The sequence below is a fragment of the Prunus avium genome, chromosome 4 (assembly GCF_965620075.1).
Source record: "Prunus avium chromosome 4, drPruAviu1.hap1.1, whole genome shotgun sequence".
Classification (NCBI taxonomy): domain Eukaryota; kingdom Viridiplantae; phylum Streptophyta; class Magnoliopsida; order Rosales; family Rosaceae; genus Prunus; species Prunus avium.
The window spans coordinates 24,423,301-24,444,634 of NC_142287.1; the positions used below are offsets into that span (position 1 = coordinate 24,423,301).

Here is a 21,334-nt window from a genome sequence, read left to right on the forward strand (position 1 = left end):
GTCAATCACTTATTTGCATTGCCAACAAATGATGCTTCATGACCATTTGTAACCATCTCCATTTCAAGGCCAATAAAAAATTCTAGCTCAATAAAACACATAAATTCGGAGAAAAGAACGAACCAAGGCGGAAGAACAGTAACAGTACACTAAATATATAATGTATGATTGTAAAAGTTCTAAATGTAGAACCTATCGAAACAATTATGATCAAACTCCTTTCTGGGTTCAAGAATGTGACAACTTAGGGTAATGCTCAATGGACACTGACCTGTCTCAATTCTATCAAGCTTAGCATCAAAATTTGATCCCTTAAACTCCAACAAACTGTTGTCTTGCTTGTTGATGGAACAGAAGTATGGTTTTGTCTTCATTTTACCTTTTTCTTTTCCTTTCACTAATTCAATTTGCAAGAATGTCCACAGAATCTATTTACATTGGTTTTGACCAAACTTAGCTGTCAAAGAAAGCCTACCCACAAGGCGGCGAAGCCTTTCGGCCCCTGGACCTGGTTTGATCTTGTTTGGGTTCCCAACCCTGGAGCATTTTGGTTTGCCAGCACACCAACCACCAGGAGTGAAGCTCCCTTTTCTTCGACGAAGTAAATCCTTATCAATCTTGTCTAGGGCAGGGTCATCGTGTTTGAATTTCCGAGCAAAGGCAGCACCGCTTGCAATCATCTTGTTTGTGTCATTAATGTTGAGGGTGTGAGGATGCTGTTTTGGAGGAATATCCCAAGAAATATAGTGCAAATCATGGTTGACTGCAGTTTTAGCAAACTCTGGCTCATTGCATATGACAGTGTGAAAATAGCCTTCAGGTGAAGAAACAAAGTTTGTGTAGTACATGAGAAGGGTCCTCGGTAGATTGTCCCAACCCCAAACGCAGTACTCTACAAACCACCGAGACAAGACCATCCATGCTGAACCTGCAACGGAGATGCATTTTAATTAGTTGTGCAAGATAGGAACCAAAAGTGACAATGCAGGTATAGAACCAAGATTGACAATGCAGCAGGTACAAGCAATTTCTTTCTTGAACCTTCATGCAGGGGTGCATGTTACTATGTTCTTCGAACCAGAACTGCCATTTGTTGACATATTTATCAAACCACCTTCAATATCTACTGGTAGACTATATTTAGAAGAAAATGTGCAGATTATTTTAACTTTAATTTTGTACAGATCAAAAGTTGCACTGGAACAACATATGTGGAAAGCGCCAACACAATTTGGTTTGTTAGGGATAGCAAACAAACAACAATTCATCAATTTGTGATCTAATGATCCACCTCATGTATTCCGGCACTAGAATTGTTCAAAGTAAATATGTCCAATTTCCAAATTGGTCCAAAGGTTCAAACTTGAACTTTGGAAATTTCAAATTCATCCCCAGAAATTCAACCTTCCCATAAAACCTTTTCCTTGGGAATAAAAACCCAGCAGACATGTTACAAACAAACAGTTCAAGCCATGTTGTATTTTTAAGTAAATCCACCAAAAGGCTCACTAAATACAATTCTAGTAACCTGGAGGCCACTTCTCAGCAGAAAAAAGAAGAAGACAAATTAACCAACAAGAAATACAAGATAAGGTCACAATGGAAACATACATTTGACAAAATTTCTGATGCACACATTATATCAGTTAATCTTCTCAACATTAAGATTTTAAGATTTTGCCCACTTAAATTTTTGTGAGTTGCCAGAAGTCCAAATAACTAGAGGAGAACAAAGTCAATACTCACCAGTAAACAATTTAAATGAAGTAGGTAATGTTCGGCGGGGCGTAACCCAAAATACATCTTGTTTTTTTGATGAGTAGAGACCAGGATCTAGAATTAAAGGCATTGCTCGTTTTTCCCTGGAAAAAGCAAGTTAACATAGTATGAGTTAAAGTAATAATACCTAGAAGTTCTATACATGTCTAATGTGTTGAGTGCACGAAGGAGTAGAGTGGGAGAGTGTAGAGAGAGAGAGAGAGAGCTCACTCCTTCCAACCAAGTTGGCTTGTATGCTCAATGAAATTGAGATTTCGATTTAAAGGTGAAAAGGTGTGAAAAAGATCTGTACAACACAAATCAAACAGTTACTTTTAGCACAAAAGCTTACATCCCAAAAAAACTTGACAACTTTAGATGATATGGACTTACCATCTTGAGTAACAAGAGGATAATCTGAGGCGCTAAGGTTGATAAACCAGTCCCAATCCTTACTCCTCCTGAGAAGAATTGCGCAGGCATGAAGAGTATTAGCAACCATGGTCGGTCCTCTGTAAGTTACCATATTAGCTTTCTTAATCACAAATACATTCCCAACTGTATTAAACATCGTCTCGTTGTCCACTCGTGAAGCAAGCTCCAATCTTTCTGCTATTGGTGACTCAAGGTCTAAATGAAGAACATACTGATTCAGCGGATGGTACAGTGCTTGAAGAGTTCTCCAAAGCTTTTCCAAATCCCCTTTTGACCCGGAAATTAGATAGGCAAAACGAGGAATTCCTGGTACTGAAGGAGGGGGTGGACCTTGTGAAACTATATTCTCAGCAAAAGCTGGACTACTTTGGTTTGCTACTACCCGAGATGGGAAAAATGAGAAGATTGAATTGATTGCATGTCGTGAAGAGACAAGACCCAAGTTCAAGGAAGTGGCTAGAAGGAATACGCATATGACAGAGCTTATGACAAGGGGGAATAGCCATTTCTTCTCCATGTTTGCAGAACCCATATCCAATCAACTGTTGTCACATACTCGTTTTCCTCAATTGTCCAAACACGTTGTGGAATTTAAATACCGCACTCAGAGGAGGATTGAGACCCCTTTCTCAAAAATATTCCGGAATTCAGACTTTTGAAACAGCTGTTGAATCAAACACCAAATATTAAAATGAATATATTGATTCATAAATTGTTGTATATAATTCTGGTAAAACAAAGAATATTGGAGCTTGCCGTAAAGATTTAGCTCAAGTACTGGTGCTAAGAACCTCCAAAACAATATAATTTTTTTATAAGCAAGCAAGGAGATAAATGATAGGGACAGGGAAGAGTAACTTAAAAATATAGCAGAAGTGACACAAATGATGCATCAAGAAAATCGACAAGGGACCAGCAGAGGATTCAAACAAAAAAACTAAAATATATAATTAAAGAACGTATTGTAACCCTGTTTCCAATGAGTTAATAAAAATAAAATATCAGACATATACATTGATAATGACACAATTAGTAGGAAAAACCGTGTCTAATCAAAGAAAATTCCTAATCGTTCATTTCCTAATACAATCCCTAATTGCATGTTCACACAAGGTACAGAAAATCAAATTGCAGAAGTCTAACAAGGCAACCATACTAAAAACAAACCATATTGATTCAGTCATGCAAAACAGAGAAAACCCAGATCAGAAATTCACAGCTTTGCACACCCCAAAATAAAAACAGAACCATCCAAGAATCAGATATCACATACCAAGACAGCTGAATCTTGAGCTCAACAGAGAAATTAAACAAAACCCAGAAAAGTTGGAATGCGTTTCGACAGAATTAGCCAACAAAAATCAAAACTTGATGAATAATTCAAGTTAGAGAGAAAGAGAGAGAAGCAAAGAAGACAGCTTGAGATGTGAGAAAAGAGTAGAACCTAAATTTGATTATTGTTTTTTCTTTTCTTTGTGTGAAAAAGAAGAGCAAGAGCGTCTATGCACGTTGAGGAATAATAGAATACAAAATAAAAATAAAAACAAGATTTGGAGAGAGACACAGATGACAGAATCATACAAGGGTTACATATCAAAATGAAAAAAATGAACTTCGGCGAGAGAGAGAAGTGGGCTGTGTTGTTTCAAGTATCAGATTGTTTTTTTAATGGAATGTTTACCTGGACTCAGGCGTATCCTATTGTTGGGTCCCTTCTGGGATTCACCAACACGGCAACTGGTTCAACTGTTTCTTCTATTATCTACTCTCTCTCTCTCTCTCTCTCTCTCTGTATCTGTTATAATCTTTGCGTTTCCTTCTGTACTCTGTGTTTTTCCGTTTTCATTTTTGTTTCGCTGATTGCTTTGTTGGTTTCCTTCCTTTCGGTTTGGTTTTTGTTGGAAGGGGATGAGGAATGTGGTGTTCTCGGCTGTATTGAGTATGGAAATTCCAAGTGGTAAAAGTCATGCAGATCAACGGCTGTCGTTTGTCGTGGATTAAGTGCTTGATTTCATTTGACCCAATACATAGATATTATGAGTTGTATTTATTTGCTGTGATTTTTTCATTTTGGGGATGATCAAAGTATTTATGGGGGAAAATAAATATTTTTATTTGGTCAAACCTAAATCTTCATACTGAAGGAAAGCAGTTTCAAACAAAAGGTATAATTTATAAATCTTGGGAAATAAATGTTATAAATCTTCAATCTCGCATTAGAATTTCTAAGGGCTCAGTTATTGTTATATAGTCAAATCTCTTGATTGAATTATGACCAAATACATGTATGTTATTTGAAATATTGACAATTATAGATAACAAGAATTTATTGTCGAATTTACAATCTTCTTTTTTGTGGATAATTATTCTCTTTTATATATATATATATATATATATATATATATATATATATATATATATATATATATTATTTAAATAAGCGATAGTCTAAACTACAGGGAATATGAATTTCTCACACACTCACACAATTAAGATGTCATGGGGGTTTGAATATGAGACCTTTAAACTAGACCCGATTGACGAATAATTTTTCAATTTGAATGGATAATGTTTCTCAAATTGAGTCCTTCTTTATATGATACATTGTCATTGAATTTAAGAGATTATAACATTAAAATTTAACAGTGGTAAAACAATATACTGATACAGTAAACTAAAACTCTCACATAGGAAAAAGAATAAACCAAAAAGCTTAAGGATGGCAATGAGTCGAATCAGGGGTGGGTATGCCATTTCCATCCCCATCCTCATTAAGCATTTTTTCCCTATTCTTGCTTTTGTTGAGGAATGAGTTCCCTAACCCGCCCCATTATGGATAAAATAAAATAAAAAAATTATTTTGTTGAATGAGAAAAAAGTACTTTGAGCACAACAGGATATCAATTCAATTTTTATGAACTAAAAATCTATGTCAAAACTACATGTCAACAACATGATCATCATTATAAAGGTAGTACCACCATCACGCATCTTAATAATATATTTATAAGAAAAATAAATTATATATATTCTAAACGGGCGGGTTCGAGTTAGAGATTAGAATACCATCTTAGCCCCCCCTGAACACCATACTTGAAAAATTCTCTGAACCCGTTCTGATATCCATTTTTTATCTTTCATACTCAATCCATTAGGATCGAAGCCCCGCAAAAGCCTGTACCAGAGGGGAAAATGCCATCCCTAAGAAGGCTTCTTTTTGTTTGGTGGTTTACATAGCTTAATGTAAGTTTGGTAAGATTGCATATGAAGTCAATTTTTATTGAACGAGAAAAAAGTACTATGAGCACAACAGGATATTAACTCAATTTTTATTAACTAAAAATCTATTCTATTTAAAAAAATAATAATAATAATATATATGTCAAAACTACATGTATAAGACATGATCATCATTATAAAGGTAGTACCACCATCACACATCTTAATAATATATTTATATGAAAAATAAATTATATATATTCTAAACGGCGGGTTCGAGTAAGGGATTAGAATACCATCTTAGCCCCTCCCCGAACACCATACTCGAAAAATTCTTTGAACTCGTTCTCATATCCATTTTTTATCTTTCATACTCAATCCATTAGGATCGAAGTCCCGCAAAAGACTGTATCATAGGGGAAAATGCCATCCCCTAAGAAGGCTTCTTTTTCTTTGGTGGTTTCCAAGAATTCCCACTAAAGGCATAGCTTGACGTAAGTTTGGTAAGATTGCATATGAAGTCATATTTTGGAGGAGAAAAAAACATACTTTCATTGAGAACAAAGGACAAAATTTGGAAATTTGAGAAATAAATCAAACGAACCATGATTTGTTTCTATATGACAAAAAAGAATTTTCCTCATGGAAAATAAAACGGAAGATTATGACCAGCCAATCAGAAATTGGGCTGTTGACTGTTCATTGGCTTTCGACTTATTTGACTTTTATTCAGTTTTTTTTTTCCCTGAAATTTGACATATTTGCAGAACTTCAGATATCCAATTGCATCTTGTTCAGAAAATAAAAGTTTTGGGCCTTCCCTTGTATTACTATTGGTGATGAGTAGGGTGTACCTTACACCCGTGCACAGGGCATCCAAACCCCATCAATTTATGTCACGCATACGCATTGTCGTGTCATGAATATCACGGTGATTTAACAGAAACCAAACATTCTTGAAGGGCCTTTAATGATTCCGTTTACATTTGAGGATTATCTAAAAGCGCTTAGATTCAAAGACATTGCTCATTTGCAATTAATTTAAAAATTGTAACGTTTTGCAGTTTACGGCAAAAGTTAGGCGCCATCATATATACGGCAGAAGTTATGACATTATAAAAAATCTATTGACTTTCCTTTTGTTTCTAGATTTATCATTTTCTCCATTGATGAGGTGTTTTGTGTGAGTAACGCGTATGTTGACCCCAAAATTAGTATCTCTAATTATATTATACCTTTTTTTTTTTTTACAAGTCTCGCAGAAGTGAAGAAATACCCCTTACCTTTGGGTTTCACATTTGTTGTTTTTGGGTGTGATTTCAATAGAAATGGTGGTTTTGGTGACGGGTGCTTAATTTTCATTGTTGATGTGGGTTTGATTTTAATTGATTGCAGAACTTTAACACATCAACAGATTTTGAAATGGGGTTGGGTGGGGTGGGGTGGGGTGGGATGGGGATGGAAATGATTCTGCCAATAGAGTGGGTGGGGGACTTGGGTCACTTTAAGGATGGAAAAAATCCCCATTAGGTTGTGCCCATAGTCTAAAATATCAATAATATCGACGAAATATTTAGGATATTATCGACACAAAGCGCACATGCAAAGGTGATTCGAACCGCTACCATTTCACTCCTCCAACGCCTTAACCACCATGTTGCTTATGTTGCCTTGGCCGCCCCCATATTGTTATCTCTCCTCTATTATATTATATATAATATATAGAATTTGTAATAAACAACTTATAATTTAAGTTAAAATTTCTTCTAAAACAAATTAGACATTACTTAATTAGAAATATTTAGCTCTAAACATGTAATTATTGAATACTCAGGTGTTTTAGATACTTGTATTTTCTACTTCGGCCACACCAACTTTACAATTCTAGCTCCGCCCCTAATAATACGCAAAAGGGAACTCTATGTGATACCAAGTCGCTCATGTATCTTACCATACAATGTATAAAGTGTAAAATATTGTAGTAAATCGTTATATATAAATGATTTTGGTGTGTTTAATATTCTTTCATTAATTACTACATATTTTTTACACTCACAGTGTTTGTCAGCTCGTTATATAATCAACTTAAATCAATTAAACCCATCATGCAATGCATTTCCTTCCAATTTTTTGTGATAAAATAATAGATAATTGACTAAATAAACATCCTCCAAAGTTTGAATAAAAATTTCCGTGGTTTTTATTCAATTTTTATCAATATCGATAATATCCTGATATTTCCATAGAAATTTTCGTATTTTTGGACTACCGATATTTCTGATACCATCAATATTTTAGACCTTGGTTGCATCCTATCGAGTTCCTAGCCATAACAAAGGGAGATTTTGGAGACAACAAATCCAGACTCATTCTTTGCGGTGTATTAAAAGGGTTTGTCTATAATAGGGTTGGGCAACTGAACCAAGTCAGATAGATAGGCCAAAATCGTCAACCGAACTGGCATTGTTGGTGTAACAAATCTTGAAATCAATATCGAACCACCACACCGGAAATTCGATGATGTCAATTCAACGAATGCACGGTTCAATGTAAGCCAGATTCGATTTTTGATATAAGATAAAGAAGATGTTAATGCAATGCCAAATCTACAACAACAACGCTACAATGCGAGAGAAGAAGATAGTTACACGTTTTGTTTTTCGTTTAATTGATTGACAATTTGAATTAAATAAAAAGAAAATGGAGCAACTTTGTTGATAGGAAGACTGGTTATGTTGGACGGAGGTCCTAACTCGGGCTTGGGCCGGAACGTACCCCGGGCTGTCAGGTTGAATTGATCTTCTAGGATAACCTGCACACTTCAAGTAGTTAGACCATCAAAAGAGGGGAGGCTGGTGTGATACCAGTCAAACCCCCTACGATGGCTACGTTAATGGCTGGTTTGAAGTGGGGAACTGGATACAAAGTTTTTGGGTGAAAATATGTATTACCTTTGTCTCAATGTAGGTGAAGAGTATTTATAGTGTGAGAATGAGAGATCATATCCCCTTAAATTTAGGAAAAAGAGAGATCTTCAGCCATTCCCAATCTCCTTAAATCTAGCAAAAGGTGAGATCTTCAGCCATTCCCAATGATGGGATCAGAGAATGGTTATGGGCACCAGTCACTATGCTGATTATTAAGGACCAAGTAGCAAGACGACACCTGGTTTAGATGTGAAGCGCATTAAATGCTCCATTTCAGCCATCATGCTGGTATTAGGTGCGTGAAGTGACCTGGTCTGATAGGAATTTGGTCGGGTTGAAATACTAGCGCTTCTGCCTTTCTGGTCACATGACGTCACAGTGGACCTGGAGTGATCGACCTAGTCGAGTCGGTACATGAGCACCCCAGCCTTACTTGACTACATGGTGTTCTTTGATAGGCTCGGCTACATGACCTATTAACAAACTTAAATAATTTTTTTAGCTCAAATAGGGCCATCACCCATTGTGTTATTGATGTACTTCGCTACTACAATTCAAATTGGATCAATTAAAGAGGCAAGTGCTATATTAAAAATAAAATAAAAGAAGAAGAATAGAAACACAAAGTAGTTCTCTTGTTCCAAAACTAATTTTGCGAATGCAACATGAACTAGTTGTCTCTAGGCCCAGGACCTATGTATATATTATTTGTCTTTAGGTGTAATTAGGGGTGGCAATTTCAAGCACGATCCATTACACGACTTGAAACCGGTATGAGACTTTAGTGGGTTCAACTTGAACGATTAAAATTCGGGTCATTTTCTAGTCAACCCGTCATGATTTGTTTAATAAACGGGTGGGTCCTGGGTCAACTTGTCAACCCGCTAAAATACCTATGTAATCCATTTAACAAAATGGGTCATGGCAGGTCAACCCGCTAAAATACCTATTAACCTGCTAAAATACCCGTGTAACCCGCCAACCCACTAAAATACCCGTGTAACTCGCCAACCCACTAACCCGTTTATTTGTTTATTCTTCATTTTTCTAATTTTTTTTAAATGTCTTTTAGTTGCTACCACTTAACGGGTCAACCTAACACGACCCCAAACTAGCACGAGAACTTAACGGGTCAACCCGTGCATGACATGTTTATTAAACGAGTTAGGTTTGGGTTGAACATTCTATTGGTAAAATTAAAGATAATTGCTATATTTATAGAATTTCGAAAATAAAACTTCACTATAAATTCGAAATAAGTACAAGAAAATAACGACAAGGAAAATTAAGAATACTTTACAAATGATTGAGTCTAGAACTTGGTTCTATCTCCTTAAGACGAAATTGCCTCCTCACAGGTGTTTTTAGGATTTTCTTGGCAAACGTCTCCCAGGATACAACGATCGGCTTCTTGTTGAAGTAGCACTACAATCCCCAAGAAAAGCGAACTCAAACTTGTGTATGAACTCTCTCTTACTAACTCACTATATTTCTAAAAATATAATGCTATGAATGCTCTAAATAATACCATTGTTGGATGACAATTGGATCAAAATAAATGTTGTAGGATCTTCTCTATTTATAGGCAACAAGGCCTCTGTTCAGAAAAGATGTAACTGAAAAAATATTAGCAAATGTGTCTTTTCATGTTGCAATCATAAGCCAAGAAGTGCAATTCTTCAATTTCTATGAAAACAATGCAACTTTTCATATATGAAACAATGCAACTTAAGCCAAGAAGTGCAATGTTTCAATTTCTATGAAACAATGCAACCTTTCATATATGAAACAATGCAACTTAACACATAAAGGATTATTATTTTACAAACAAAATAAATAATATTTTATTTTTCCTTGATTAAGAACATGACTATTCCCAATGGATACATACCATTTCATAAAAGTCATGTACTTAAAGTCACAAGTCCCGCAATTTAATTTCCATTCAATTATTAAAAAATTAAATATATAATTTTCTAACACATTCCTGACACATATATAATCTTGACACGACATGACACGACACGACCTATTACCGGCCCTAGATTTTCAACCCAAGTATAATATATGTTTAGGATATTATTTCTTTCACTTTGGTTTGGTTGACGCTAGACGAGGGCAAGAATCAAACTTTTGAAACGGACGGCTCCAATCATTTAATATAGTTAAAATAAAAGTCGACCAGAAAACCAAACAAATATTTTATTCTACAGGTGATCGTGTAAACATGCTCCACGTTTGAAGCAAGGCACATTCCTGCATCGCATGGTGCGCGCGCGCAGGCCAAAAGATTCCACTTGGCTCGCTTTCCTTATCATTACGCGGCGCCATAGCCGCTCGATCTGCGGACCAAATGTGAAAACAAAACAATTATCAATTATATACTTTTCCTTGTTCTTTCTGGAAGAAGAAAGATGAGCAAGAAAATGAAATGGGCCCCACGTTGAAAACTAATCTATCGTATCCACTAGACATGATACGAGCATATAAATCAGTGTTCATTGCATCTCTTCCACTTATTAGTGCGATGACTTTCTCTCAATGTGGTGGGGGGCATCAAAGGTGGTATGGAATAGACCTGGAAATATTGTACACGACCCGTTAACACGACACGAATTCGCACGAAAAATTCAGTATTCGGGTTTGAGTTATCGTGTCGTGTTGATATCGTGTTGACCCGTTAGCCACCCGTTAAGCTAACGGGTCGTTTCGGTGCCCATTCGCGAATACACGAACCAACCCGTTAAGCGGGGGTAATTTTGTAATTTGCAATTCTAAAAAATCTCCTAACCCTAGCATTTGTTTCATTCCGCATCGCTTTCTCAGCCATCTCCTCCTCTTCGCAGCTTTCTCTCTCTCTCAACCTCATCTTCTCCTTCTTGCAATCTCTCAAATTTCTCTCTTTCAAGAACCTCGCTCAACAACCCCATCTTCTTCTTCTTGCGATCTCACCTCTGTCTCTATCTTCCAATATCTTCCCCTGCCAAATCATCTCTCAAGGTACGAATGTCTTAATTTTTTTGGTAAATATTTTTTCTACCAGCTTCATCTAAGTCAGAAGGTTGAGATCTCAAAGTAAATTTAGATTCATGATCTTCCTTTTCATTCCTCTTCTTCTCTACTCCCAGTAGCATAGTCCTCAACTTCCTTGGTGAGAACCCCCCACTGCCCAGCACTTTCAAATTCCCAATGAACAATCCAATAATAGCAAAAGCCTTGTACTGGATGTTTGTGTTTGCACCAAAAATATGAGAAATGTGAAAACTTTGAAGCAAAGTGGGTGTGATTCGTGAAATTGACAGATCAAAAAGGAGAAGAAAAGCTTGGATTTTGCACAAGCTTGAAGCAAGAAAAATAAATAATAACAAACAATATTTGAAAACGATGCATTGCCTTGTGTTGTGTATCTATAACAGTAAGAAATTGGAATGAGAGAAGAGTGGAAAAATAAAATCAACACATTGCGTCAAAAAAGAAGAAGAAAATAGAAAGGAACCCAGCTGTCGCCAAGGCATGTATTGTTTGCATTTAAAATTTGTTCAAATAGTTTTTTTTTTTTTTTTTTTTAAAGTTTATTTTCTTAACGGGTGAAACGAGTCGTGTCGTGTGATTCGCGAATTGTAGCGGGTCGTGTTCGTGTTTGATATTTTTCACCCGTTTTCTTATCGTGTCGTGTCGTGTTAACCCGTTAAGAAAAACGGGTTGACACGAACACAACACGAATACTGATAACACGACACGAATGCCAGGTCTAGTATGGAAGGAGGTTACCCCCCACCCCAAACAAAAAAATCCATGTGACGATTTTATAAAAAAGAGTCGTGTAAGTTAACGGGTCTAACCGAGTAAAAAATTGTAATAACTTGCAGACATTTGATCTCAGGTTCAAATCACACGACACTTTGATAATGTGAGTGTAAATCACATGATACTTTAGTAATGTGTGTGTGAGAAAATCTCATTCCCTATTATAATTTAGATTATCACTTATATCGAACGCCTGACCTACCCTAAAAACCTAACTCATTAACCCATCTTCCTTCGAAAGTTGGGGTAATCCTATTTTTGAAGTACAGGGTGGGTGAAATGAGTAAGTGATGAGTTAAAACTGAATCATCCATGTGTTTCCTCCTTAAATGATCTTCCCCTCGAATTCTTGTATATCATTTGAATTTGGTGCATCTGGGCCCACTAGATGAGTGCTGAGCTACAATGAGATAACATGTAAAGGGTGGCCAGTTTCTTGTGTAGCTTTTAACAACCACTACATTTAGGTGAGACCGTGAGAGTCAGGCCCAATTGCAAGTTGGGTTGTACCCATATTTGCTCAAGTTTGATGGCATGTTTTGTTTATCCAAAATTGAAGTAAGATAGAACCAAAATGGGGAAGAAAAAAAAATCAGAATAAGAAAGAATCATAATTGGCGTTTTCTAAAACGAGATGTTTGCTAATTAGAATGAGAATCAATTTGATTACTGAAACTGATTTTGATAGAATATGCCATATGCTGTTAAACGTATTTCTCAAATTTCCTCGCATGAGAAATGCTTTTTAATTTTTATTTTTGTCAAAGTTTGAAGATTTTATTCAAATACGAAAAGTAAAGTTTGTATCAACAGCTAACAAGTTAAAAACAACCACACTGGACTTGCAGGTTTGGGTACCTCTGTTTCTGCCGTGGCGCGGTAAATCTTTATTGCATGTTTGAGTATATATGCTTTTGATTATTGATTCAGGGATTTTAATTATTTTTTGGGTTGCGCATATTTTCTTCATATCAATTCAATTTGTTGTTGTATTTGGTCATTAGAGAAATTGTATCCATATTAAGCGCCTTAATTGGTTTATACTTGTTTTTATTTATCTTATCAATAAAATACTATCGCTATTTTATCAAAAAACAACCTACCTAACGAGAAATGCTAATTGGACTTGCTCAAACAGATATTTATTGTCCAAAATGGTAAAATGACAGCAAATCCCATTAATATTTAGTTACTCACAGCATATTTCATTTCATCCCCCCAACTCACCGGATTCGGTAAGACTTTACACTCCACGCGTACAAGCTTCTCTTTTGGCAATCATTCAAGATGGGCAGTTACGTACTTTCACACGTCATACAAATCCACATCTACAGATCTAGCTAGCTCATCTGATCTGATCTGATCGGTAACGAAACGTGGCGTAACGCAGCGCCTTCGACGAACACGTGTTTATAATCTCCGCCACGAGAGAGAGAAGACTATGCCAAACGCAAAGCCAAAAGCGGCTGACGCCAAAGGCCCTCAGTACTACGTCGTTTCGTTTCGAGTAACCGAAGTTTCCTTGTACGTATCGAAATTTATCCACATTGTCAGAGTCGTTTTATCTTTTACAGCGCCGGTAAACTAGCGCCATGTTTGGTACTCTCTGAAATGTTTATTTATTTATTTATTTATTTTTTTGGTCTGAATCACGAGGTGGTTCTGGATGGGCTCCAACTATGGGTGGCACCTTTAAGCCTTAACCACAACCCAGACTAATCTCCGCTCACACCGGGTCGACCCGTAAGGGGTAAAGTGTTGGCCAAAGTGGTGACTCCGTACAAGAGCAGGGATCGAACCCCTGACCTCTTTTAAGGAATGAGAGTGCCGAACCACTCACACCAACCACCTTGGTTCCCGAAATGTTTATTTCATTTCTGGTACATTTTCTCTTTAAAAAATTTTTTTTTTAGAAAAACAAGAGAAATAATATATGAATTGTTGTACTATTTTTCTTGTGATTTCTTAAAATCACATTTGAATATTTATATATTAAATATAGGCACTACAAACCTTTAAAATATATGAATTGTTGTACTATTTTTCTTTTGGTATTTCAATAAAAAAAAATTCTTCATTACAATTTAGGAAGTATCTCTTGACTAAAAATAGCTCATCCGCATTATAAAAAAAAGAACAAAAAAAGAAAGCATCGTTTGTTGCTTTATTACAATTTACAACAAAGTTAGCATCTTCTCATTGAAAGGGGCGATAACATATCAAACACACACTACACGAATGTATGATTCGAACTCCGAATTTTTCTTGAGGGATTATTTACTTCAAACCACTATACTAGAGTACTTTGCCACTTTTTATTATTTGTAACTGGAGGACAGGAAACCGTCCTCCATTTAGTCCAAAGCATAATTACTGATTGTAAAAGTTAAAACAAAGCCAAAATCTTCTGCTTCACCTGAAATGTCTCTCCCTAAATAAATACAAAGTAAATATAGTCACTCACTTCTCTCTCTCTCTCTCGGAAATAGGAACAAGAAAGAGAGAGACTTTGAAGGGAAGGAAAAAGGTGGGTCTGAAGAGGAGAAGGGGAAATAATAAGGAAAGGAGATCGTAGCCATATATTTTTTTTCATTTCTGGGTTTTTCCTAAACTCGGTTTTGGGGGCCCTTTTCTTTACGAAAGGATATTCTTTGTCTCCCTCTCTCTCTCTTTTACTGCTTTCGTTTGTTTCTGTTTCTGGTAAGAATCCCCTATTTTCTCAACCTATCTATCTCCCTCTGGCTTCAATTTTGTTTTCTTCTTTTTTTTTTGGTTAATGGGTTGATCCGATTGCTCTCAATTGTTCTTGGCAAAAGAATTGTGTTTTGATCAGATATTTTGGGTTAATTTTATTGGATTTTGTTGCTTGTTTGATGTAAGTCCCGATCTTTTTGAATGTTTTGAATCTGTCATTTGATGCGTTTTTCTTTGCCATCGTTTTGCTTCTTGATTGCGATACGGGCGTAACTGTTCAGATTTGTTTGGTCTTTCCTTGAAAAATCATAATTTTTTTTTTCACTTACATCTTTTGAGCTTTGGGTAATTTTGTATTTGTTTAGTTTTTATGATCTGGGTTTCTGGGTTGTTTGAATGATCTATGAAGCTTTTCGTTGCTCATGCACTCCACATAATGCTGGATTTTGATTTGTTTGTTTTGATGATCTGAATTGAAGTCGGTAATTTTCAGATTAGTTAGGTATTCATATGATCGACTAAAATGTGATATCTTGAAGCATATGCCGGTTAACCCTGTGATCTATTCAACTAGAAGCCTGCTAAATCAAATATAGATTTGGACTGGGTTTTCGTTATTTTTCTTTATATAACATGATATTGCCTTTTACATCAGGACTTTCGGTTTCTAAGGCTGTTCTTTGGCGGAAGGCATGGGTGTTGAAGTTGTGGGATTTGAGGCGGTCCAAGGACCAGTGGGGGCTATGACTGAAGAAGGGCATTCTGCCAACGAAAATGGGAAATTGGATCAAGGGAATGAGCCCATAAAATTTGGATCACATGGTGATGAATCGGTTAAAAAGGAAGTGAACGAGGTTTCAGTTGCAAACTTCCCGAAGGATGCAGTTGATGAGTGGCCTGCCCCAAAGCAGACTCATTCTTTTTATTTTGTCAGGCACCAGACATATGATGATCCAAAAATAAAAGCCAAAGTTGACCAGGTTTCTAGAGAGGTGGAGACTAGGAATAATGCCCGATCTCAGATCATTGACGCATTAAAGGCAAAAAGGGTGAGTTGAAGCTTATGACCTTATTCGTGAATCTCATTTGTTCTTTTGAGATTTTTATTCCTTATAGTGTTAAATGCGGATGATATACAATCGTAGAACTATAAAATTTATGCTCAAAGACACCCATGAATGCATATTTTTTCTTTTGGAAAACACTAGAGAACATCTGCAACTCTTTTCAAATCAAATCTTTCATTTCATCTGCAAAACTTTAGAGACAAAAGGCAGAGGGGACACTATGGTCGCGTGTACAATCACGCCAAAGTTACCAATTTTTAAGTGGAAGACCAATTGAGAGATTCAATGGAGAAGAAAAGAGATGTTATTTAAAACTTTTAGTAATGAATAAATTTTCAGAAGTAGTAGAAGCTAATCAGGTATTGGTACTATAGAAGAACAGCATAGAAACATATAGAGGCGAGTCTTGATGCTTTTTCACAAGCGGTCCTCATAGCTTTCGTAGTAAGCTATTGACACTAGTTGTAAGTTCGCTTTCTTTTGTACAATTGGCAAATGGGTTGGCAGGTAATTAGATTTTTGAATTAGCTTTCTACCAATGCAAAAAATAGGAAATTGATCATAAAGTTGATGTGAAAAATGAATGTATACTGCACATACATTATATGTGTATATATAATATCACTGCTATTATGATGAGCGGACTCCTCTGGTTTTCATACTTCTCTGTTTTCCTGAAGTGTCCCTCTTATACATTACTAACTAAATAACGACAGTTTTGTTTTTTGAAAGAAAAAAAAAACCATCCATTATCCTACAAACTACTACCCTAGTTTGTGTGAACACACATGTGTTGACTTTTAAAGAAGTCTTTTTGGACTTGTTTGAATGGAAATATCTTATAGATTCAATTCGGTGTCGCACTTGTTCAATATTGTATTTTGTTCTGTTCTATAACAATGTTGGGGTGCCTGTTTGCTCAAGCTGATCTAAATTAATATGCAGTATCAAAATGAAAAATATGGAAATAAGTTGATTGAATGGATTTATTTATTTAAATTTTAGAAGAATGAACCTCTGATTTCACTGTATTGTCCCCCTCCTCTTTTTTCTATAGACCGATAGAGGAGAGTTGGTTGAGCAGATTAAGGCTCTGAGAGATGACAACAGGCAGATTAGATCAATTGTGGATGAGAAGTTTAAGGATTTACAGCCTCTGCAGCAGGCTCTTGGACAGCTGCGCAGCGCAGACCATGCTAGTCGCAATGGTGGTTTGTGTTCATCTGAGGAAGAGCTCAACAGTCGTGTATGCTTTCTTTTTTAAGCTTTTTACAGCTCTGAATCCATCAGTTTGCTCTTTTGACTTCTTGCCTTTTTCACTCTTTAAATACTGTTGGAAACAGATCCAGGGGTTGCAGTATATCATACAACATGAGAGCATTGAACTGAAGGAGGAAAAGAAAATACTTAAAGAGATCAGAACTCTTGAGAGCACAAGGGCACAAGTTATTGCTAATGCTGCCATGATAGCAAAGATTGAGAAAGTGGCTCCCAAAGAGGCCCTTCAGGACCAAGTTAAAGTAAGGGGATTTTGATTTGACTTGTATCTTTTTGAGCTTTTTATTTTTCAATCCATTCCTGAATTGTGCAGAATCTCATCATTATTTAAGGTATACTAATCATTTGCAAAATCGTGTGTTTGTAGCTTATGGGTGGTGATTTGGATGGAGTGAAAAAGGAGCAACAAGCAGTTAGGTCCAAAATTAAGCAACTCGATGATGCAGTGAAGGCCATAGACAAGGAAATTGCATCCTTACAGGACGAGCTGAGTATTGTGACTGAGAAGAGGGACAAAGCACGCGATAGCATTTTTCAACTTCGGAAACAGCGTGATGAGGGTGTAAGTTTTACTTCATTTTTAGTTCCGCTCTCTCTCTCTCGTCCCCTTCCCTCTCTCTCTTTGCTCATGTGCTGATTATCAAAAGCTGTGGATTTTCCCAGTTGTTTACGAGTTAAATTCACTTTATTCTGGGTAGTCAAAATCTCGAAGTATTGTTTGTTATTTCATCAATATTGCAAGCCAGGTTACTTGTGCTTTTGTTGTAACTATGTGGCCAAAGTGGTGCTAGATGAATGATTGGGTCAACTGTAAGTCTCTAATATTGGGATGTTCTGATCTTATTGGTTTGTTAACGTTCCACTGCAAACAATTTTTTTCAGAACAGCCTGTTATGCTGAAAGAAGCTTTTTTTTTGGGCGTGGAAAGGTTCAAGGAAGGGTTGGGTATTTATGTACATAGATGAAGTTTTAGTGATGGAAATGTACTGGATAAGGATTAGCAAGTGAATAGTTTTCTTTTGTTTCCTCTTTTGGCTTTTACTTCAAAATCCAATATGTTTATTGTTGAGAGGGGTTTTATGAAGCTTTAATTGAATCTTTTCAACTAAGGTTGTCACATTTCCTTTTGGGATCTTTGAAGGGTTTTGGATTCACACTAGGTTAATATGCTAAGTGTATATTGGAATAGTCATCTCAGTTCAACATTTCTGTTCTTTTGTATAAAGATACATTTTGACTTTGCTCATTGCTTGACTCTGTCTCTCTCTCTGAAAATTTATACATGGGTTGTAAATTGTCATTTACTGTAGGGAGGGTAGTGCTGAATCTGAAAACATGCTCAACTCACTAGTTGCATTCACTTTTTAATTCAATTGCAAATGTCTAGATTGCTTTATATGTTCAGAAGAGGATTCAAACAGTCAAAAGTTGCTGGTAATTAGGGTTACGTATGCTTTCTGTTTATTGCTTCTCATTTGTACCTTGTTTACTGGTTGCTTATAACTCTGTCTTCTTTTCGTTTCTTGTTGGCAACACTTTGCATCAGTCCTTTTTTCTTCTTAAAAATTTAGTGCCTTGTAGAGTTTACTAATAATAGGTGAAAACTGCTGAGGGATGTGTTTGAAGAATCATATTGGAATTTGGAAATTTTGTATGAAATCTAGTTGAGTTTTATTCTGTTTTCGGTTTAAAAGAGTTTATTCTTTTGGTAGATAACCACTCATTAACTATTTTGCAATATGAAATTTTAAAATTGTAAATGTGCAAATTGGTAAACCATTTTATTTGTTTCAGATCTCTCACTTGTGCTTACCTCGTGTCTGATTTGCTTTTTTCTTAATATAGTATATAGTATTTTCTTACAAACAGGAAAATTGTAGGCATGCCAAAGTGGTATTTTCTTAATGCCCACATCATTAAGTTACCCTTCTGACATGAATGGTTGTATTTTATCTATGTATGTGATAGTCACCCTTTAATTAATTTGCACTGATTTTCAGAATGCCTGCTTTTACCAAAGCCGTGTGCTTTTGACCAAAGCGAGAAATCTTGCTGTTTCGAAAGATATTAAAGCACTTGAAGAACTTTCTCATGCAGAGGTTTGCCAATTGCAAAATGAATATTTTCATTGTTTATAATAAGTTAACTCCACCATTATCAATGTAGAAGCTGCATTCTAATTTTTTTTTTTTTTTTTTTAATTAGGTTGAGAAATTTATGTCCCTCTGGAACAGTAACAAGGATTTTAGAGATGATTATGAGAAAAGAATTTTGCCAGCTCTGGACAGGCGGCAAATGAGTAGGGATGGGCGTATAAGAAACCCAGATGAGAAGCCATTGGTAGTTGTGGAAGCATCTGGAGCCCCTGCAGTAGAGACAGCATCAAAAGCTAATTCAAAACAAGTTAGGGAAGATACCAGATCTGCTCCACCGGATACTTTGCCTGTGCAGAAGGCTCAGAAAGATGCCAAAAATAAAGCAACGGGTCCGAAATCTGTTGAAGAGCATATTGACGTAGCAGACGAGGATATATCTGGGCTTGAAAAGCAGACAAAGGAGAGTACCCCAAAAGACAATAAAGTTGATGCAGAAAAGTTGAAGGAGTTGAAAAGACAAGAGGAAATTGAAAAAAATAAGCAGGCCTTGGAAAGGAAGAAGAAGAAAGCAGAGAAAGATGCAGCTAAAGCAGCTATTAGAGCTCAAAAGGAAGTTGAAAAGGCTGAAAAGAAGCTTAAGGAAATTATTTATTTTTTTGTTTATTCTTGTTACTTTCTCTTTGTTAATCTGCTTGGAGTTAGAAACTGACACTAGTATTCAACTTGACTCAGGAGCGTGAAAAGAAGGCAAAGAAGAAGGGTTCATCTGCACCTGAGACCCAACCTGAGGAGCCGACAGAAGCAGTTGCTGAGGCTGCAGAACCAGAAAAGGTAACTGAAAATGTTGAAGCTCCTGTCCTGGCAAAGGCTAAGGTGCAAAAGGATAGCAATATGAGGAATAGAGGTCGTCCAAGAGGTACAGAGTCACTTCCGAAGGCCATCCTGAAGCGGAAGAAGTCGAGTACTAACTATTGGTTATGGGCTGCTCCTGCTGCTTTGTTAGTTGTGTTGTTTCTAGCACTTGGGTACCACTATCTTCTTTGAGGAAGTTAAACTGGAACTGAGGTAGAGAAGAGTCGAGATCTAAAAGTTTTCTGCTTGAGAAGCAATGCAAATGACTAGGTCTTTCTATTAGTTAAAGTAAGTTGTTCCTGTTCTTTACATCCTGTGTCAGGCTCAGGATGGACTCAAAACTCATAATGTTGGTGGTAGCTCAGTCGAAACTATCTTTCAATGGAGAAGAAGCATACATTTGGTTTTTCTTGATGTAATTTCAAATTTTGACTCTCCCCTTTTCATGGATGTTATCTTTATATAAGCTTGAATGGTTTTGCCATTTTATTTTTATTTTTGGGTTAGCCAGATCAATATAAATATGGGGATGGTAAATGCACTCCAAAACTAGCTTCCCAACCGCATGTACTAAGCTTATTGGTTGCATCTGCAATGTTGTTGAAGATTTAGGTGTAGTGCATCAGTAAAGCTCAATGCTTTTTCTCCAACTTGCATGAATAAGGAAAAATCATATGTTTAGGACAATTTTTTTTTCTATTTTTATGTCATATGTTCAGGACGTATTTGTTTTGACATGTTTAAATATTAAATATTAAACATTCCATTAAGTAGTAACACGAAGGGTGGACAAATAACCGGGTAACCGTTCGACTTTGCACTAACCGACTTGGTCAGTCCGGTGTGGTTCACTCCACTTTTTGGCTCTTATTATTTATGAGTTCAAACTATTCTAAATTAGGGGAAATGGGTTGAATTCGGATGCAAGGAGACGGGTACACTGTTTTAGCCAACTGCCCTAACTCACATTTGCCTATTTGTATTGGACGGCTCGTCATCTATGAAATAGTCTCCCCCAATGTCTTCTTTTGGCATTCATACCAGCTTATCCCCCTTCTTTGTCTTCCATATCCGCCTTACGAGTTAACCAAGCGTTGGGTAACATCCATTCTACATAATTAAGAAAATATAAAGTTTTTTGAGTACAATCTAAATTACACGGGAGGATGGATTTCTCTCACACACACACACCAAAACAGTG

At 36.3% G+C, this 21,334-nt stretch overlaps 2 protein-coding genes across 5 annotated transcripts; one reads left to right on the plus strand and one right to left on the minus strand.

The window, feature by feature from the left end:
• Nucleotides 1-133: 133 nt before the first annotated feature.
• Nucleotides 134-4,085, minus strand: LOC110773350 (Core-2/I-branching beta-1,6-N-acetylglucosaminyltransferase family protein). Of its 3 annotated transcripts, none has more exons than XM_021977861.2 (5): nucleotides 3,875-4,085; nucleotides 2,152-2,857; nucleotides 1,990-2,065; nucleotides 1,747-1,862; nucleotides 134-928 (listed from the first exon to the last, which is right to left on the minus strand). In XM_021977861.2, exons 2-5 carry the CDS (start codon nucleotides 2,723-2,725, stop codon nucleotides 429-431), a joined length of 1,266 nt encoding a protein of 421 aa, XP_021833553.1. In that variant the 5' UTR covers nucleotides 2,726-2,857; nucleotides 3,875-4,085; the 3' UTR covers nucleotides 134-428. The 3 variants fall into 3 exon arrangements, with proteins under 3 accessions (XP_021833553.1, XP_088108320.1, XP_021833554.1); XM_088252194.1 differs by lacking the exon at nucleotides 3,875-4,085 and adding an exon at nucleotides 3,638-3,833; XM_021977862.2 differs by lacking the exon at nucleotides 3,875-4,085 and adding an exon at nucleotides 3,467-3,627.
• Nucleotides 4,086-14,606: 10,521 nt separating this feature from the next.
• On the plus strand, nucleotides 14,607-20,628 carry LOC110773302 (proton pump-interactor). Of its 2 annotated transcripts, XM_088251955.1 has the most exons (8): nucleotides 14,607-14,846; nucleotides 15,496-15,889; nucleotides 16,965-17,153; nucleotides 17,251-17,427; nucleotides 17,553-17,747; nucleotides 19,186-19,284; nucleotides 19,391-19,939; nucleotides 20,017-20,628. In XM_088251955.1, the coding sequence occupies exons 2-8, from the start codon at nucleotides 15,533-15,535 to the stop codon at nucleotides 20,323-20,325; spliced, it is 1,875 nt and encodes a 624-aa protein (XP_088108081.1). In that variant the 5' UTR covers nucleotides 14,607-14,846; nucleotides 15,496-15,532; the 3' UTR covers nucleotides 20,326-20,628. The 2 variants fall into 2 exon arrangements, with proteins under 2 accessions (XP_088108081.1, XP_088108080.1); XM_088251954.1 differs by lacking the exon at nucleotides 14,607-14,846 and adding an exon at nucleotides 14,868-15,021 and having other exon boundaries at nucleotides 19,391-20,162.
• Nucleotides 20,629-21,334: the final 706 nt, after the last annotated feature.

Bases quoted from the DNA above. Each gene is read 5' to 3' on its own strand.
- LOC110773350 (XM_021977861.2), bottom strand. From the start codon at position 2,725: ATGGGTTCTGCAAACATGGAGAAGAAATGGCTATTCCCCCTTGTCATA. The intron at 2,066-2,151 runs GTAAGTCCATAT...TGTGTTGTACAG, and splicing joins TCCTCTTGTTACTCAAGATG to ATCTTTTTCACACCTTTTCA. The intron at 1,863-1,989 runs GTGAGCTCTCTC...TGCTTTTTCCAG, and splicing joins AGCCAACTTGGTTGGAAGGA to GGAAAAACGAGCAATGCCTT.
- LOC110773302 (XM_088251955.1), top strand. From the start codon at position 15,533: ATGGGTGTTGAAGTTGTGGGATTTGAGGCGGTCCAAGGACCAGTGGGG. The intron at 15,890-16,964 runs GTGAGTTGAAGC...TTTTTTCTATAG, and splicing joins ACGCATTAAAGGCAAAAAGG to ACCGATAGAGGAGAGTTGGT. The intron at 19,940-20,016 runs GTTTATTCTTGT...TTGACTCAGGAG, and splicing joins AGGAAATTATTTATTTTTTT to CGTGAAAAGAAGGCAAAGAA.